The 20,687-nt window shown below is 35.3% G+C and overlaps 1 protein-coding gene across 3 annotated transcripts in view; it reads left to right on the forward strand.

Annotated features, from left to right (window-relative positions):
- The window catches only part of MICU3 (mitochondrial calcium uptake family member 3), a 110,673-nt gene that overhangs the window by 48,847 nt on the left and 41,139 nt on the right, over nucleotides 1-20,687 (forward strand). For all 3 annotated transcript variants that reach the window (XR_006964431.1, XM_047092098.1, XM_047092099.1), the window contains exons 2-5: nucleotides 871-1,024; nucleotides 8,335-8,366; nucleotides 14,350-14,428; nucleotides 18,197-18,244. Coding sequence is in view for 2 of the 3 variants with exons in the window: in XM_047092098.1 (XP_046948054.1) it covers nucleotides 871-1,024; nucleotides 8,335-8,366; nucleotides 14,350-14,428; nucleotides 18,197-18,244 (313 nt within the window). In the remaining variant the exon portion in view is untranslated. The remainder of the gene's footprint in view (nucleotides 1-870; nucleotides 1,025-8,334; nucleotides 8,367-14,349; nucleotides 14,429-18,196; nucleotides 18,245-20,687) is intronic.

Below are 20,687 nucleotides of genomic sequence, written 5' to 3' on the forward strand. Positions count from 1 at the left end.
CTATGAGGACTGGTCTTGCAATTAAGGAAAACAAAAGAGACTTCCTCCCCCCCCCCCTTCTAATTCTGTAAAATCTTAACCTTAGGTTGAATTCAGAATGATCATTGGTGGTAATTGTACTGTAGTGATCTAGAGTTACCAACTTCAGATCTAATCTAAGCCCTGCCACTAAGTAGTTTCCTTAGGGGTAGCCCTGAATAGCGTTCCGGGTTTCACTTTCTCATTTTATTTTATTTTTTAAAATATTTTTTAACATTAATTCATTTTGAGAGAAAGAGAAAGTATGTGCATGAGAGCAGGGAAGGGGCCGAGAGAGGGAGAGAGAGAATCCCAAGCAGGCTGCATGCTGTCAGCCCAGAACACCACGTGGGGTCAGTCTCACAAACTCTGAGATCATGACCTGAGCCCAAATCAAGAGCGGATGTTCAACCTATTGAGGCACCTAGGTGCCCCTAACTTTTTTTTTTTTTTTAGAAAATCAATAGACTCTAGCAAATAGACTTCTAATTAGATAAATAATGCTAATAGAGAACACATAGCAGGCGTTCAGCAAGAGTTAGTGTTCTTCTAAAGAAACTACTAGCTCAGAGATCTAATGTTCTCTGAAAGTAAAACTTAAATAAATCACAGGTCCTTCAAAGTGTCAGTTCAGAATTTTCAGGGCCTTAATGATATTTATTGTAGGATCTTTCACACATTAATTCATTTTATTCGTATGGGTAACTTATTTATAAAATGATTTAGTTCTCCAGAAGACAGTATTTTCACACTTTTTCATTTACTCTGTTGATTCACTTTCAACATAATTAAAAGCATTTAGCTTCTAAAAGATGTTATTTCCCACAGTCCAAATTTATCTGCTTTCTCTAGGTTGCTGTCAGCAGAACAGACATTGAAGACTTAGACCTCTATGCTACATCTCGGGAAAGAAGATTTCGTTTGTTTGCTTCTATAGAATGTGAAGGGCAGTTATTCATGACTCCATATGACTTTATTTTGGCTGTTACAACAGATGAGCCCAAATGTAAGTATATTTTCTGAATTCTCTTAATCATTTTATAAGATTTTTTTCTTATCTCTAGTTTGTAAAAGGGTAGAACAGTATAAGTTTTCAGAACAACGAACCCAAGTAATGGGGTATTTCAAAAGACGTGATGCTGTGCAATCTTACTAGACTAATATTTCTTATAAACTCCTACTGGCATCGCTTTCCTTTTCACAAACTTTTATTTTCTTTTTCTCAGTTCATCAAACTTAAAAACACCTTACCCTTCATATTTTTTTAAGTTTATTTATTTATTTATTTTGAGAGAGAGAGAGAGAGAGAAAGAGTTCCAGCGGTACAGAGGCAGAGAGAGGGGGAGAAAGAGAATCCCAAGCAGGCTCTGCACTGTCAGCGCAGAGCCTGACTTGGGGCCCAAACTCAGGAACCGTGAGATCATGACCTGAGCCAGAGAGTTGGACACTTCACTGACTGAGCCACCCAGGAGCCGCATATAATAGGTTTATATTCTCCCTATTCAGTTCTTATATCTAGCACGAACAGAGTAATTCAGAGGACTGGATTTGAAGCTAGACCTAGGCCAAGAATTCTACCTGTACCTCTTCTGTATTTGTCATGGCTCCTACACTGTAAATATAGACTAATTGTTACTCATCTTTCCATATGTTAAGAGCAATGGTTCTCAACCTCTTTGGCATTATGTACATTCTTGCAAATCTGATCAGTGTCTGATTAATAGAAGACAGCTGTATTCTCACCTCCTTTTTTTATTTGGTACATTGCAGTGTGTTGTTTTTCATGAAGTATACTAAGAAAATCTGCCTCACAGATAAGTAGGCAAAGGGAAGAGCATTTTAATAGCTTTTTCAGATATTTGTAAATATTCTTCTTGGTTATTCTATCAACACTTGGCTAGTGGTAGTTTCTTAAAGTTTTGTTGCAATGTGGAATTTGAAACTTTTGACATCTGTTATGTTAAAATCCAGTGGTTTATATTGTGCTTTGAATGGATCTTTTACCCTTACAATCTTGTAACATCAAATGGAAGATACTGGTTCATTAAGTTATGCAGATCTTCTAAATGTTGACATATTTATTATACAATTTTTGAAAAAATCACATTCATGGATATTATCATAAAAATCTTTACATATTGGAAAGCTCATGGTGGTATATACACGTTTTCCCGAATTCTGATTTTCACTTGAAAGCTCAAATGTTTTGACTGGCAACAAATATTGTTGGTGGTTATCCTGAAGTGATAGCTGACTGTTCATTTGTAAGAGAAAGCCTGCCAAATACCGAAGTCCAAATAACCATAATTTATCTGTCATTTGTTCTTTCAAGTAAAAATGTGTTCCATGAAAAAAGGTTCAGTTTGCAACTCACAGAGTCACAGTGCTTGTTCTCAAGACAACCACAGTACTTTGGAATACAACAGAAGTGCTTTATGCACACTTCCCATTTCATCTCACAGCATGTTATCACATGTATGTAAAGACACCTATCAAATGCCAGGTATTGCACTAGGCACTGGAGATAAACTGGTGAGGGGAACAAAAAAATAAATAAATGCCCTCCACCCTCATGATGCTTACAGTCTGGTAGAAGGAATCAATGCTGATCACTGAAATAGACAAATCAACAGCAAATTGTATCCGTGTTCAGTGCCATGAAAGAAAGATACTCGAGGCTGTGAGAGTATATTTTTGAGAAGTAACGTAGTCGAGTAGCTCAGGGAAATCTTCCCTGGGCAAATAAATATCAACATGAAATACGAACTGTGAGTAAGAGTTAACTAGGCAAGTAGGATGCTGAGAGTAGACAGTTTCAGCCGAAGAAACAGCATGGATCAAGATGCCATGACAAGAGGGAATGTGATACACGGGAGGGGAAACCGATCTGGGCGGCTGTAGGGCAAGGAGCAGGGAAGGATATGGTACAAGGTGCGGCTGGGGGTGTGGGGTGGTGCCAAAGCTTTGAGCCTGGAAACTTACATTAAATTTCTGTTTTTATCCCAAAAGTAATGGAAAATCATGGCAGTAGTTTAAGCTGCAGAAGAATTTGGTATGTTAAAAAAGAATTCAACTGACTACATTTTAAAGACCTTTTTGTCTTTATTCAGTGATTCATGAGTCAAGCAGCATCCCATCTAGCAGACAGAACGGAGCTCCAAGGAGCTGTACAAAAGACATATAGGCAGAAAGGAACAGGAATAGGGATGTCATACCAGGCAAAAATGTGGGTTGATTATCGCAAGGTTACTCCTCTTTAGAGGATGGCAGGAGTCTGTCAAGCAGATTACCTAACTAGTGCTGATTGACTGATTTAAGATTCCATTTCTGGCAGAGCAGAAACTGTAATTAAGTTAAGTTTTGGCTTGGTGACATGGGTCTTAGCATAAGCAACTCTGTTGGACCTATTGCCTTGTTTTTAACAGGTACATACCATAATTAGATTGTGTTTTGAAAAGATTTTTCAGAGTGGAGATAGATTGGAGAGGGCCAGGGTGAGCGTGAGCAGATCAGAGAGGAGACTCTTGTCCAGGCTTGAAAAGCTTCTAATGATGGTAGCAATGGTGATGATGGACTAATGAGTACTAAAAATTTCTGGCTGGTTTAACTGTATGGATGACAGTAGGGACCAGGTTTGAAGGGAAAAATTAAACTTCAACTGTGGACATGACGGATTTAAGATGCTTTAGACATCTAAAGAGGAGATATTGAAGACACAGTTGTGTCTGGCTTCTGATCATTCATTTCAATTCTTTGAAAAGCAGTGTACTAAAGAATCAGTTGTTTGATAATCTACTTGAAACTGCCAAACAAATGCCTGAAGTTATATTAGAACAAATTATAGCCATTTGTTTTTTCTTCAGAGACAGGGATGTGACAAAACCTTAACATGAAATCCTCAAGTTCTAATATACAGCATGGTAAACATAATTGATTAATACCATATTGTGTAATCATAAAAATTTCTACGAAAGTAAATCTTAAGCATTCTCAACAGTAACCAAAAAAGTAACTCTATGAGGTGAAAAAAAAAATTGTAAAAGTTCAAAAAAATTAAATCCTAAATAATTTGGCAAATTGGCTACTTTGCAAATTAGCTTTTAATCAATTAATTTTTGATACTTTATATTATTTCCATTGGAGATGAGGGGAGAGGGCTGGATAGAGTATATATTTAGGGTTCATCTGTACGTGGTTATTAATGCAGTATGTATGGATGAGATTGCCTAAGAGGCAGTGTAGTAGGAGAATACAGAGGACCAAGGACTAATTCTTGAGGAATTCCTAGACTTTAAATGGTGAAGGTACAAAGGCTTGGAAGATGAGTCTCAAAAGGACACCTAGGAGTATCCAGAGACATGGGAAGAAAGTCAGGAGTATGGAGGCATAAAGGCCCAGAAACACGAACAGAATGGTCAAATGAGACGTCAAGTTAGATGAGGGCAGAAAAATGTCCACCAGATTTAGTAATTTGAAGGTGATTGATGATTTTTAAAATGATGTTTCAGTGTAATGATTAGGGCAAAGACCAGATAGCAAGAGTAGAAGATGAAGAGATGAAGACAGGCAGTATAAAGGACTCTTTCAAGATGTTTGGCTGTGAAGTAGAAGGGAAAGGAAAGATCATAGTTGAAGTAGAGACTTTTATCCTGCAATATTTTGCCAGGAGACGCTGAGGATAGCACTACAGGAGAGGAACAAATATCTGAGATGAAGAGAGTCAGCGGTAGTCCACTTTGGGAATATGTAAGGTAGTAGCCAGAGAGAAGGCTATAAATTAAGTAGGACTCTTTTTGAGGAATTTGAAGGCTGTGGTAGGGATTAGAACTCTCTGTGTTCCTTTAGCCACTCTTTCTTCCCTCCCTTCTGGAAATATTTATTGAGAACTTACCATATGCCAGATACCATATTTTGCCTTGGAATTCGTTGATACTTTTGTCCTCTTAAAATATTTCAAGCTTCATAAATGTAGAGACTGTACATAGAAAAGACCCTTATACAAAAATATATATGTGTTCTGTACTTTTTTGTTTAATTGATGTCATACAATGTGGATTTTTTTAAGTTAGCATATATTTGATAAAGCTATTAATGTATTTTTTAAATATCAAATGGCATTTTTGCATCAAATTCTATAATTTTTGTCAAACACATATTTCTTTAAGTTTATTTATTTATTTTGAGAGAGAGAGACAGAGAGATTGAGAGCACAAGTTGAGGAGGAACAGAGAGAGGGGGGGAGACACAGAATCTGAAACAGGCTCCAGGCTCTGAGCTGTCAGCACAGAGCCCAACACGGGGCTCGAACCCACCAACTACAAGATCATGACCTGAGCCAAAGTCAGACACTTAACCAACTGAGCCACCCAGGTGCCCCTCAAACTGGAACTTTTAACGTTTTTATTTATTTTTGGGACAGAGAGAGACAGAGCATGAACGGGGGAGGGGCAGAGAGAGAGGGAGACACAGAATCGGAAACAGGCTCCAGGCTCCGAGCCATCCGCCCAGAGCCTGACGCGGGGCTCGAACTCACGGACCGCGAGATCGTGACCTGGCTGAAGTCGGACGCTTAACCGACCGCGCCACCCAGGCGCCCCAAACTGGAACTTTTAAAATATAGTTAAGAACAATCACTAAAGATCAAGATATTTGTAAAAACTTTTTTTAAAGTGTAGGGTTATAAAAAGAAATATTTGCCTCAGAAGAGAAAATAGGTTTCACAGACTGAATATTATTAAATCATATATATACGATTTATATATATATATATATATATATATATATATATATATATATATGTATATTGGCATATTGAGATGAGACAGACTTGTATTTAAATGTTTATTTATTTATTAGACAGACTTGTATTAAAATTTTTTTAAATGTTTATTTATTTTTGAGAGAGAGAGTGTGAGCGGGCGAGGGGTAGAGAGAGAAGGAGACACAGAATCCGAAGCAGGCTCCAGGCTCTGAGCTGTCAGCACAGAGCCTGAAGTGGGGCTCCAACTCAAGAACCAGAGATCATGACCTGAGCTGAAGTCAGATGCTTAACCGACTGAGCCACCCAGGCGCCCCTGGACAGACTTGTATTTAAACCTTAGCATTCAGTTTCTAGCTTTGAAAACTTTGTTATTCAATCTTTAGTCTCATCATTTATAAAAATAAAAATAATAGCAACTTCACAAGGTTTTTGAGGATTGAGTGATATTGGTTGTGTTCAGTATAGTACCAGACACAGTAAGCACTTAATAAATGTTGGTAGCTGTTATTGTCATTGTCGCCATCATTGTCATTGTTTGAATCTATAATCATAATTAAAAACAAATCTTTGATACAATTTTATGGTGACACCAACACGAATAAAAGGGGTATGCTGTGTGAACATTTGCTTAATAGTTATAGTTTAAATAAATGTTAATTGAGATATACATTTGATTGCTGATCATAGCTTTGTGTTTGAAATCTAGAAAATTTCTTATTTTACCTACCTAAATAGAACCTAAAAGGTAAATTTCCCTTCTGGAACTAAAGTAGGTAATTGATTACTTTCACATAGTATTATTTTAATTTTAGCTTTAGAAAATATATTGTTAAAAAATTTCAAATATACATAAAAGTATTAAAAATATAATGAACATCAACCTATAGCTGAAGAAATAAAATATATCTATTAGAGTTGAAGTCGCTCTTCACCCAAGTTATATTTATATATGTAGTAACTTAATAATCGAAATAAGGAATTCCGAAAATCAGAAAATCCTTTGAAGAACAATCTTAATGGCTCTTTAGTCTTTATAAAAAAAAAAAGCTAATAATACTGAGCATGGTAACACATCCGGCAGAATGAATATGTCTTTTGTGAATAATGTACCCTGGAAATCTCATAAACCCTACAGAGCTCGAGTGTGTCACTTCCTCTTCTGATAAATAGCTTCTGAACATTGCATAAGAGCGTGTGCATGTACTTTTGTACCATTTATTTTTCTTCTGTTCTCATTGCCATATTTCAATAGCAACAGAATAATAAATATTATTTACAATGTTCTGTTCATTATGGAAAGGAAGATATCTTTATGAAATAGGTGTATTATAGTTAAGGTTAAATGCTGAATTCTTCTTTGTAAATTTGTGATTTTAATCTTTTGATTACATGTTTGTATAAACTATCTTAGGTAAAGAAAGGATGTTGTTGCTACATAGAGAAGAAATCTATCTCCATAAAAATCAGCTTGCTAAATTTTAGAATATATTTCTATCCTTCCAATCTTAAAATGACTTAAAAGAAGAGAAAGGTACATGGCAAAAACTGCCTATCTCATAATCTTCACTTTGATATACTGTTTATAATAATTGTGGTTAATTATAAAGAAATAGCCACATTGCCATGAAGAATAATTATTGGTTGTCATTATTGTAATGTAGCTGAAATAATTAATATTTACCAGTTCCTAATGCAGCTGTGTTATAGGACTTAATCACATAGAAACCTGGAGATAATTCTTAGGCAGGCATTCACAGTTTTCAAATCTGAGTAAAGGAAATAATAATGTTGACTGTCCATTTATTCCAATATTATAAGACTTATAGTGTTTTATATCTTCAAGGGTGTGAGGAGGAATCAGTAGGTAGTAGTACCTACTTTAGTTCCTACTTTAGTAGGAATCAGTAGTGATTCTAGGTATTTTATTCGACTATAACACTCTTGTTCCAGAAATGAATCTTAAATATAGGGAGAAAATGGAAAACAGGATGAGGGTCTCCCTCTCACATTACCTGCTCTCTCCTTCCTCTCTTTTTCTCATTGCCCCCATTCTTCCACTCCACCCTAGAGAGACCAGGCATTTGAATCATACCCAGAGATACTAGCACAGCAGAGATCATGGGTAGTGAAATTATAAATTCTCTGTGTTAATATTTTTATTCTAGTATATTTATTCTAGAATATCTAGTATATTTATTCTAGAATATATTTATTCTAGAATATTTAACAAATATCAGTATTTGTGTTGTAAGCCTAAAAGATTTTTAACATGGATTAAGTTAACTTTATAAATCCAGAAACCCCCAAAGTAAGATAATGATTATGGAAAATGTTTACTACCCCACTGACATTATTTATTATACCTAGTTTATAGTACATGAAACAAATACATAACATAAATAAACGATATCTTGGATCTACATCTTGAAGTTAAAAAAACATTGCCTGTTAGATATAAAGTCTGGTGTTATGAGTTATGGCTGTAGATTGGTTACTGAATTTGGATATACATTGCATGAAATATTTATTATCTAATTCTTTTATATTTATTACAGTTGCTAAGACGTGGAAGTCACTTACCAAACAGGTAGGTTAAAGCTCTTGGTGTCATATACATGCACACTATGTATATGCATACCCACTTTGGAAAATTGTTTGGCGTTATCTTCTAACACTAAAGATACACATACACTATACCTAGCAGTTCTACAACAACATACATATGTGTACTAGTAATGTTTAGCTTGAATATACTCTATGTTCTAGTAATTTTACACTAATGTGTGTACATAGAGAAGCTTATGCTTTCAGGAGAGGTTCACAGGAATACTATTAGATTATTCATAATTGACCAGGAAGACTACAATATAATATCAATAGTAGAAGTGATCAATAAGCTATTACATATTCATACAGCCGTTGCTATACCAAGTGAAAACAAATGAATTATACCAGTGCTTAAACTCGATGAATCTTGGAAATGTAATGACAAAGTAAGCAATTGACAAATATATAAATTACAAAACTAGGGGGGAAAATCATAGTGTTTAAGAACGCAGTCATTGGTGGGAAAACCAAGGAATGATAAATTTAAGACCTTATTTACCTCTGGGAAAGATGGAGGGAAATATCATAAGTAAGAGCTACAAAGAGGCTTATAAAGTACTGGTAGTTTTCTGTTTCTTAACAGTTTCTACTTTATTTTTTTTTAATTTTTTTTAATGTTTATTTACTCTTGAGACAGAGACAGAGCGTGAACAGGGGAGGGGCAGAGAGAGAGGGAGACACAGAATCTGAAACAGGCTCCAGGCTCTGAGCTGTCAGCACAGAGCCTGACGCAGGGCTCAAAGCCACGAACTGTGAGATCATGACCTGAGCCAAAAGTCAGACACTTAACCGACTGAGCCACCCAGGTGCCCCAACAGTTTCTACTTTAAATTTTAATATATTCTTTTTGTACTTTTAAATGTATGATAAACTTCAATATTAAAAAAATCAGTATTAGTATAGCATTCTAGGGAACTTCTTTAAACAGTTAAAGAGAACCCTCCCAAAGCCTGTAGCAAATGCAATGTTTACATGTGAAACTTTAGACATTCTCTTTAAAATTATGTATGATATAGGGGTGCCTGAGTGGCTCAGTCGGTTAAGCATCCGACTTCGGCTCAGGTCATGATCTCATGGTCCATGAGTTCAAGCCCTGTGTCAGGCTCTGGGCCGAAAGCTCAGAGCCTGAGGCCTGCTTCAGATTCTTTCTCCTTCACTCTCTCTCTCTGCCTCTAATCCAATTGTGCTCTCCTTCTCTCTCAAAATTAAATTAACATTATAGTAATAATAATATAAATAAAATTAGATATGATATAAATATGTCTCCTATCACAACTGCTAACTCCCTGTTTTACTACAGATCGAAGCTAATGCTGTCTATTAATTTGCTAGGGCTGCTGTAGCAAATACCAAAGTTTGGGTGGCTTAAATGACAGAAATTTATTTTCTCACATTTCTGAAAGCTGGAAGTTCAAGATCAAGGTGTTGGCAGCATGGGTTTCTTCTGAGGCCTCTCTCCTTGGCCTGTAGGTGGCCATCTTCTCCCTCTGTTATCCTCACATGTTGTTGTTCTGTGCATGTCTGTGTCCTGATATCTTTTTATAAGGACACCAGTCATATTGGATTAGGACCCACCATAATGACCTCACTTAACAATCTTAATTACCTTTTTAAAGGCCCTTTCTCAATACAGTCACATTCTGGTATACTGAGAATTATGACTTCAAATGTAAATTTGAGGTGGACATAATCCAGGCTATCACATGTAGTATGACAGGAAGAAAGAAAGAGGTTCTAAGGATTAGCACAGTAGGAAGCCATATGATTTAGATAAAAATGTAAAAATACGTAGATTTTCAAATGTATTCAAATTTAGTAAAAGTTTAGCAAGGTTGCTGCTGAGTATAAGATCAATTAACCAAAGTTAATAAAATGTTTCTGCACCAGCGATAGCAATTAGAAGCTGCACTGTCAAATAAGATACTTTTCACAATAGCAACAAAAACTATTACTTTGTGTACCTAACAGAAGATGTGCAAGACATTGTTATATTTTTTAAAAGACATGAATAAACTGAGAAATAGATCATGTTCATGGATGATTCATTTGGAAGAGTAAGGATCCAGAATTTTCAGAACAATTCTGAAAAGGAAGGAGGGGAAAACATCAGGATGAGAATAATTGGGCCTGTGTCATATTAAGATTAATAGTAGAGTTATAATTAAAATAGTATTGTATTATTGCAAGAGTTGTTTTTTTTTTTTTTTTTTTTTTTTTTAAATTCCTTTTAACGTTTATTTATTTTTGAGACAGAGAGAGACAGAGCATGAACAGGGGAGGGGCAGAGAGAGGGAGACACAGAATGTGAAACAGGCTCCAGGTTCTGAGCTGTCAGCACAGAGCCCGACGCGGGGCTCGAACTCATGGACCATGAGATCATGACCTGAGCCGAAGTCGGATGCTTAACCGACCGAGCCACCCAGGCGCCCCGCAAGAGTTTTTTAATTACATGAAAATAATAGAATATAGAGTTCATAAACAGACCCATGCATATATGGAAAGATCTGTAAATCACTAGAGAATGAATTGACCTTTAGATACTGAAACAATAGTCTTTCCAACATGGAGGCAAACAAATTAAATACTGAACTGATCACCATATACAAAAGCAAATTTCAGATGGATTAAGTTCTTATTTTTGACAAAAATTCTGAAATATTAGAAGTAAAATAAGGGATACAAGAGGATTCTTTAGATAAGACACAAAGCAAAGCTCAAAAGATATTGGGGCAAATTTTATTAAATTAAATATGAAAAGCTTTGGCATACCAAAAGAGCATCAACAATGCTAAAAGATGTATGATAGATGGGAGAATATGCTTACAGTGTATTAACAGAAAACATTGAGTGTCTTGTACTCATCTAGAACTCCTGTAAATCAATAGAAGAAAGATAGCCAGCTCAATAAGAAAAAAATGAGTAAACATAGAATGGCCAATAATATATGTAAAGGAGCTCAGCCTCACTACTAATCAGGGATATGCAAATTAAGCCAATAATATGTTGCTATTTCACACCCGTCAGATTATCAGCTGCCAGAAATCTCACAATACCAGTAATTAGCACCGACAAGAAGAAGAAAGAACCAAGGTAGAATGCAAATTTGTATATTCACTTTTGAGAGAAATTTGTCAATATCTAATAAAGTTGAAAATATATAATCAAAAGCTCTACTTCTAGAGATGTATACTAGAGAAATAGTTACACCAGCAGTCCTGTACATGTTTTCTGTTTTCTTCTTTCTGCAGCATCAGTTGTAACAGCCAAAACACACACAAAAAAACAATATAAATGTTAGTTAGTTGAGAAATGAATAAAAGAATTGTCACCGAGGCATATCAAGGACAAATTCAATGTATAATATACAACTATGGTGAATAAATACATTAGAGCTATAGGTATCAACGTGAGCCAAGATCAAGAGTTGGACGCTTTACTGACTGAACCACACAGGCGCCCCTGCAATATAATTCTGATGCTACCCATCCAAAGTTAGTTTCAGACTCCATAGATTTAAGGACACAGTCCCCAACAAGACTGCTCTCATTTCAGATGCCACATGCAAGTTCAAGGGTCCCGAGGCCACCCACACTTCTGACCAACTGGCTACAAATCCAAGAGGTTCCTGTAATTCTCCTCAAGTTCAGTAATTTTCTAGACTGACACAAAACTGACAAACATTCTGTATTTATTAACAGTTTATTCTAAGTGCCACAAGTCAGGACTAGCCATATGAAGAGACTCCTCGGACAGGTATAGGAGGATCCGAAACACATGCCTTCCGTGCCCTCTCCCCACCTCACACATCAGCGTGTTCACCAACCTGAAATCTCCACTGAGCTTGGGCGTTGAGTTTTTATTGAGGGTTTCATTATCTAGGTATAATTGGTTCATTGGCCAAGTGATTGAGCTCCATCTCTAGTCCCTTTTCCTACCCCACCCCAGAAGTCAGGAGAGCTCAAAGCTCCAACTCTCTGATCCCACTGTGATTCCTTCTGACAGTCAGCAGCCCACCCTGGGTGTGACTCAAGGATTCAGAGTCTCCTAGGAGCCAGGGGCAAAGGCCAAGCAAAGCATTTATTACACAGCACCACTACCTATAAGAGACCAAGATAGGCACTGAATGGGGAGGGAGATTCACATTCCGAGTGGAAATATAGATTTTAATACATTTTAAAACTTCTTAAAGTCAACAGGGGACAAAGATCAATGTGTTAATTGGATAATCTAGACCAGAAGAATATGAATTATTACTAAAGTAAACTGCTTGGTCAGTAAGGATCTGGCCCATCATTTAGAAGTTGTGTGACCTTGGGTGAATTTCTTATTCTTTTTAAGTCTCAGTAAAATATGCAGAATGAGGTTTGTTTTTTAAAATTAAATGAGAGATTGTATTAGCCCATTGTTAGGCACATGCAGGGCATTCAGGAAAAGGTAGCTATGATTTTTTTGATTGTAAACTCAAGTGGAGTTTAAACTAGAAGAGATGGAATTGAATACATGGAAATAGTTAAAATGGAGGAGTGAATATTTGTTTAATAGATACGGTATACATTAAAGTGTATATAATATATGCAAAGTGTTATTTTTCATCTCTTGCTCTAACAAAAGTATTCATGAGTTTACTGTTGTTTAAGCAGTAAATATCTGGCTTCTCATTGTTGTTCATACCTGAATTCTTACCTCTGTGCTGTTGCTGCCCTAATCAGACACTACTGATTGTCCGCTGGCATCTGTTACTTGCAATGCAGAGATAACACTACAACGGAAATGAAAGCAGGGTTCACAGATGGACTTCAGGGAAAACCCCTAAAAATAACTCTCCCAGGGATTCTTTATTTGCCTGCTAACTCAGCTTTGTAATGAAAAAAAAAAAGTTTATAATGTCACAGAATATTTTTAGATACAACCGCATCAGGAAGGATTTGTCTAAAGTGTTTCTCAAAGTGTAATGTGTAAAAAAAAAAAAAAAAAAAATCACCTGGAGTTCTTACTAACAATACAGATTCTGTTTCAGTAGGTCTGGGAACTGAGACCTCCTTTTCTTATAAGCTCCCAGGTTGTGCCTGGGGTGTTGGGGAACCATCGTTGTGTAGCAAGAATCAGGTCTGGAATATAGAAGTGGTTTCTAGTGTTCTTCAGTGTGTTACTTAGCAAACTACCTTTTTTATTTCAAATTATTTCAATTTATCTTACCAAATCCCTTAATAATTTTTCTTCACAATTAACCAAAATATAATTTTCATTTAATTATTTTTAACTATTAACAATAAATTCAGAATTCCTTTGGTGTCTGAGCAATGATTCAAATGTTTAAATTTTCAAACTAGTTCCCCAACCTGCTGTGATAGTTTGATTTTAAAAAGGCAGACTAAGCAATTGCAGTCTATGTTTTTTACTGAATATTTAAGTTAAAATTAGAAAAAAAAATTGAAAGTGGCCACCATAACTCAGTACCCTTGAACTCCTGCTTCATCTGATGTCACCATTCTTTGAGTCACTACTAAAATATTACTCATTCTTTCCCAGTATGACCCTCTGTCCATTTACTTCTTCCAGCTCCTTAAATCCAAGACGGCTACAGAGAAGAGACAGTATGTGAAGCCAGGTCACCATCTCTGACCTTGATAAGGAAATCCACCTTAATTATGGCTTTCATGAAACTCAGTGTTTTATCTTAAATTGATTTTTTTATATATATTCTTCCAGTTGCTAAACTTATCTTAAATTTTTGATAGCTCTAATTGAATTTAACTTAGCTTCTTTATTATTTATTTTATGGTTAGACTGTGGGCAAATACTAAGTTTTGTGGTTGAATGAACCACAGGTATAGAATAGAATAAATACAGCCATGTCTCAGGTCCTTTAAGTGAAGAATTTTTTTGCATAGGCATTTAAATACTTTTTATTTATTTTATAAGTAAGTGGTTTACCATTAATATTATGATACCTTATGTCATAGGAATTAAATCAAATGCTCTCAGAAACACCACCAGTTTGGAAAGGATCCTCAAAGCTTTTTCGCAATCTTAAAGAAAGAGGTAAATTAACTTTAATACTTATGCATTTTTAAATGGACACTGTATTATTTATACTATTTATATATTTTTTCCTCATACTTAAAGTAATTTTATTCATGTGTGTATATGTGTGTGTGTGTGCATAGAGAAAAAACTGAAAAGAAAAATAGTAAAATATTAATACTGATTGTTTCTGGGTAGTGGGATTAAAGGTGGTTCTTATTTTTATATATATTATTCATGTCTTTCAAATTTTTTACAACAAAATGAACCTTCATAGTACAAAAAATTATTTTTTAACTATATTGAGAAGTGTAGGTTAGGGGCACCTGGGTGGCTCAGTCGGTTAAGCATCCAACTTCGGCTCAGGTCATGATCTCCCAGTCCGTGAGTTCGAGCCCCGCGTCAGGCTCTGTGCTGACAGCTCAGAGCCTGGAGCCTGCTTCAGATTCTGTGTCTCCCTCTCTCTCTGACCTTCCCCCGTTCATGCTGTCTCTCCCTGTCTCAAAAATAAATAAATGTTAAAAAAAAAAATTAAAAAAAAAGAGAAATATAGGTTATATTTACTTACAAAAGCATTTCTTAAAAATACTGATCTCCAACTATTTTTCTTCCTTCCATTTTACTTCCAGGCAACTATAGATATTTAAAAATTTAATCAGTATGAAAAACTTATTGGAAGTCTTTTGGCCACCCAGTTTGAACATGTTTCTTTTAAAAACAACACTCACTGCAAAATCCACCTGTTTCATCATACTATCTTAGCTATATCTATTTGTCTAAGTCATGGATTCATACACTTCCTTGCAATCAAATTATACTGATTTTATTGCTGTTTTCTTTGACACTGTACTTTTTGTTCATATTTGTAGAAAACACTAATTAACAAAATCTCTTTAATCTTACAAAGTAATTTTTCTTAAAAATACACTTTTTAACATGCTCAAGTATAAGAGTGTATAAAATAAAAATGTTAAAGAAATTATATGAACAATTATTGGTTTGAAAATAATTATAGTATACTCTAGCATGAAGACCAATATTTTAAAGGAATAGTTATAGTCTATATATTTTATCTGAGTAGAATTAGAAATTCAAATTGCTTTCACCTAGTTGACATGGAATCTGAAAGGAGTAGACACTTTACCTTTTATTGTAGGATTTTTCATAACTAGGGTTTTAAAATTAGGGCCATGGTATCTTTAAAGCTCTTAGAAATTTTTTCCTAGAAGTTGTCTTAAAGGTCATTCAAATCTTAGGGTGGGATGATAGAATCAGGAAAATTCAAAGCTCAGAAAGAGAAGTTAGCAAATTTAAAAATATTTACTTAATACTTCTAGTGGGAAAATACAAATTGGATCAAGTATAATCTAAGAAAAATAAATGCATGGAAGAAGGAAATTCTTTGTAGTTAAGGAGAGCGTTAAATCTGGAAGCCCTAGGTTTAGGCCTGTCCTAATCTTCTTTATGTTGTATGCATATTAGCATGTTTTTGGGGGGACATGAGCTATTCAGTGCTATCCCACAGAATTATCTGTATAGTGATGGAAATGTTGTATTTCTGTCTTGTCTCCCATAGTATACTGCCCTTAGCCCCATGTGGCTTTTAAGGATCTGAAAATGTGGCTACTGTAACTGAGGAAGTAAATGTTTTATTGTGTTTAATTTTAATTGTTTTAAGTTTAGGTAGCCACATCTGGCCAGTGGCTACCCTGTAGGACAGTGCAGAGCTGTGTCATAGTGATTGGATTATTGAAGCAATCCTTATACCCGAAAAGTTTTAGAACCTTTAGGTTAGGCGAAGTAGAATGTTACAGGCAGCCTTGCTTTTTTTATAAATAGGTTTAAGTGGCAAAGGAATTTTAAAGCTAAATTTTTAGAGCTATTAAAGATTAGTTTACAAGTGAATTATATCTGCTTAAAATATTTCCCAGCAAGAAAATGCAGTTTTACAAAAAGTTAATTGAAATGCAACATTTATGAAAGCATTATCCAGACTTAGTCATAACAGCCAACTGTAGTGCATCATAATAGAGGAACTAAATAGTATAATGTTTTTAAGGAACTTCCCTTAGAAGTTTTTTTGTTGAATTTTCAAAAGAAACCTAGTTGGCATCTTTCTTACCCTCTTTTTTAAAGATCACAGCATTACTATATGCTTAGCATATGTATTTATTTTATTTTACTTTTTGATCTTGGGTGGCCTTAAAATAAATTGAAGGGCCAGTTTAATAGTTTTCCATTTTTGTAATTGGAAAGCATTAGCATTAAGAAGTTACAGTTCATGTTTAGTAGTATTTTCTCTTTTCCTTGATCATTTTTATTAAATTATATCATGAGCTTCACTTTGTTCTCCATGCCTGTGGATTACACCACCTCAGAAACCATTTGGTCCTAAAGACGGGTACCTACCATGATAATTGTGATCAGTGCTCTCACTGTTAAGAAGTAATCATTCCCTGAGGGAAACCTTGAGTTAATTATCAAATAAAAGATGTGTAGTAGTTATTAGACTTCTTTATCCCAACCAGCATCTCTGTATTCCACCAGGTCAGTCAGAACAACGGTCAGTGAGATGGGATTGTGAAGACATAGAGCTTCCTTTCCCATCCCATTTTCCTTTCTGTTTCTCTTCCTTTCTTCCTTTCTCCCTTTCTCTCTTTTTCTTTCTTCTTTTTTCTTTTCTTTCTCTCCCTCTCTGTTTCTTTTTTTTTTTTTTTTATGAGGGATCCCTATGGAATCTAGGTATTGTATCTTTATATACGTTGGCCATTCCAGAATCTTTCTCCCATAACATTCATGGCAGTCAACCAGAACTATCTGTCTATAGGTCACAATATTGTAGTATAAACAAAAGAAGGGAATGCTTTCACAGGGCTTCTAGCTAGTTCCCTTCAAGTCTTCTGACAAACTGCCTGACAGTGACTCCTGTCCTCTTTGTTCTGTAACAAAGAGGGGAGCCTCAAAGAGCATCAGGGAAAATGGAGTTTCAGGGTTCACGATCTGATTATTTAAGGATTTTTGTATACCCTTTTACCAAACTTTAGGACTATCTGATATCTGGAGAAGTGTTAATTGACTTATTCCTGACTGTGATTTTCTCAGGATCCTCTTGGAAATTCAGTGAAGCATGAATTCTAGTTTGGGGTGCTATGCCCAAAAGTAAGAATTTGAGTAACAGAATATATATCTTTATTTACTCTGAACACCTTTTGAACTTTGTAATTCTGGGATTATAGAGAACTCGGGATGCAGTATTCAGAAAGTGTAAGCCATTTAATTAAAACAAAAATTTCTTAAGAGTACATTTAATAGAAGCATTAAGTTTGTCAAGAATAATAAATGATAACTTGAAAGCAGACAAGTTTCATTTTTTAAGCAATACAGAAATTAGATTTGTAAGCAAGAATATCTAAATGTTTTTTTCTGAAAGTTTAAGCACTTTACAGTTTAGCTTTTTAATTTTATGCTAGATTCATCCATTGAAAACTAGCAGCAGGTTTACAGCTAGCTATAAGTAAACATTGTAATTTTGCTTTCCTTGTCAAAATATCTAGGAGCATTAATGGGAATTTTACATGGGTTCTACAGAGGCATTGTGAAACAAATTAAAATTTGGGGTTTTTTTGCCGTGATTTTAGAATAGTTTAGTCTTGCTTAAAACAATACTTAGCATGTTCTTTAAAGTGGTAAGTTCCTTATCAATATTGCATATTATAATAATATTTTACTTGCTAAATATAAAGTAATATTTTATATATAGCATTACTAATACTATTTTTCTTCTAGGTGTGATTTCTTACACAGAATATCTTTTTCTCTTGTGTATTTTAACAAGTAAGTGTACTCATAAGTCTATTTTTGGATCCATTTTTCTTTTTTAATCAGAATCTTGGAAAACAAATCTTAGATTCTCCTACTACTGAAAATCAGTTTAGGTTTATCCATGGTTATTTTGCAAAAATCAGCAAGTGCTAAGCATAGCACTATGAAGAGGCAAAAACGTAACTATTTTTATGGGTTCTGGAATAGTAATAAAGTGCTCATAAGTTATAAATTTTACATCATATATCAATCCTTGTGGTTTAATCTACATGAAAGCCTAAAGATCAGGTCAGATGGCAATTTGTAAATTTCCTGCCACCCTCACAGAAATCACGTATTTTTTAAGACTAGCATGAAAGAATGAGTCTTTTAACTAGTGAGTGTGTCAGAATACCCATCATCATCCTAGAACAGCTTTGTTACTCTCTTGCTCTCGTATGCAGCAGTTTTTATGAAATCTACAGAGGGCTTACTCGTGTTTTTAGTTAAATTTCATTGCATTTAATGCAGGGTCTTACCTGCTCTAGTTCACCATGCTCCAGCCACCTGGCTTTTGTGTTCCTTGAATTCTCACCTCAGGAATTTGTACTCTCTGCTCTTTCTGCCATCAGTGCTTCTCTCCTCAAGATCCTCATGATAACAAACATTATCCAGGTTTCTTTTGAAATGTGAAATGTGAACCTTTCCTGACCATCCTCCCTTTCCTACCGCTCCCTTTTTCTCCCTTTACCGTGCTTTATTTTCTTCATAGCACTTAAAACTATTTGAAAGGATTCGTTTATTGGTTTCTGTGTTCTTGTCTTTCTCCCCAATGCAAGGTCCATGATGGCAAAGGTTTTCTCTTTTTTGTCCATTTCTGTATCAAGAACAGTGTCTAGCACATGGTCACCTCTCAAAAAACTAGTTGGTGAGTGAGTGAAAGAGAGTAAATGAAAGAATATCGCTAGAGGGATTTCTGTTTGTGGGGATATGTGGAGATGTATGGGAACAAGAGTATCAGTGAAACTCTGTCTTTAGAAACAAGTCATAAAATTCCTTGTACCTCTATGATCAGAAAATTCAGAGCCACTTTGTTACTCTAAATTTACTAATGAATGGTGTTATGTTGGAGTTCTATTGTAGGAAGTTTGGGGGGTGTACGTGTGTTTCCAAAATTATCCTTTATTCTTTTTTGCATTTTTTTCTTCCGAACTCAAAATTAAAATGCTGAAGCACGAGAAGTGTTGTATGGTGGTTAGTGGTAATACAACTGTCTGAGGTTGTTTCAGACTGGAAAGCCATTACAGTTCAAGCCCAGTCAATGATGAATACTCCGTGAAAATCAAAGGAGTGCCAACCAGTATCTCAGAGACTTGTTAAAAAGCTGTATTGTCAGCTAGAACAACTTTGGTTGCAAAACTATTCATTTGAAATACCTAACACAGCGGAATGATAGGCAAGAATATAACAGAACTGGCTAGGGAAGCCACTTACTGAGATGGGACAGGGTGTGGTTAAATGTGTAAGGAAAACACCTGGTGCATGTGCTTACATGGAGGGGTCAGGATCCTGGGACACAGTGAATCTTCCTTTGGAGTTCAGGACCCATTTTAGAAACTTGCAGGAATTTCATTGAAAAATTATGGATGTTTTTTAGATCAGAACGAAGACCAAACGTGAAAACAGAGCTGACACAAAGTGGGCTACGGAATCTGTGTTACCTGTCTGTAGTTTTCTCCTCTTTGCTTGTTATTGCTTTAACTTTATTTTCCCTTCCAAACAGTATGTGTAAGGACTTCCTGTCTCTGTGTTTTCAGGATCATCTTAAAGCTTAAGACTTGGTTATTAGGGATGATGAAATTTTTTATTTCTTTCTCAACTGAATGCTAATGAAAGTAAGCTTACATTCCTAAGCTATAAGAAATGAGCCTGCATATAAGACTGGCTTCTGTTTCCATTAGAGACAGCTATTACCAGTTAAGAAAGTAGGGTAACATGCTTCTCTTTTGCTAGCTTCAAGGTTTTACAACAGGTAAATACCAAATGTATCTGTGGGAGGCCTCTCTTCCAAACTTTTTGCACGTCATCTCAAAAGAAAGGGTCAGATGTTTCTAAAAGGCATGTGTACTGAGCTTCTCTTTGAAGGACACGTTCAAGTTTTCTTCTTTATGCTTTAGAAGGGAAAAGATATTGAACCTCCTTATAAGATTCATAACATTAAAGCAGCTCTTAGTGTGTAAAAGTATGTCTTTCTCAGAAAAGCAATTGTTCCTTGTATTTGGGGGGAATTGAGAATTATTCAAGCCTCTTTTATTTGATATTTCTGTTTTTGAGGCTTCTAGAGGTTTAAACTCAGATATGTAATATCTTGTGCTTGACATTTATTTTCATAGGTTATTTGCACAATAATTTCCTTAAGAATTACAACTGGTCCATTGTGTCATGTTTTAACTTTTTTCTTTCACTCTAAGTAGTT

This window comes from Lynx rufus, unplaced genomic scaffold (genome assembly GCF_022079265.1).
Source record: "Lynx rufus isolate CCGP_SWC_20201006 ecotype Redwood Valley unplaced genomic scaffold, mLynRuf1.p SCAF_3, whole genome shotgun sequence".
Lineage (NCBI taxonomy): Eukaryota > Metazoa > Chordata > Mammalia > Carnivora > Felidae > Lynx > Lynx rufus.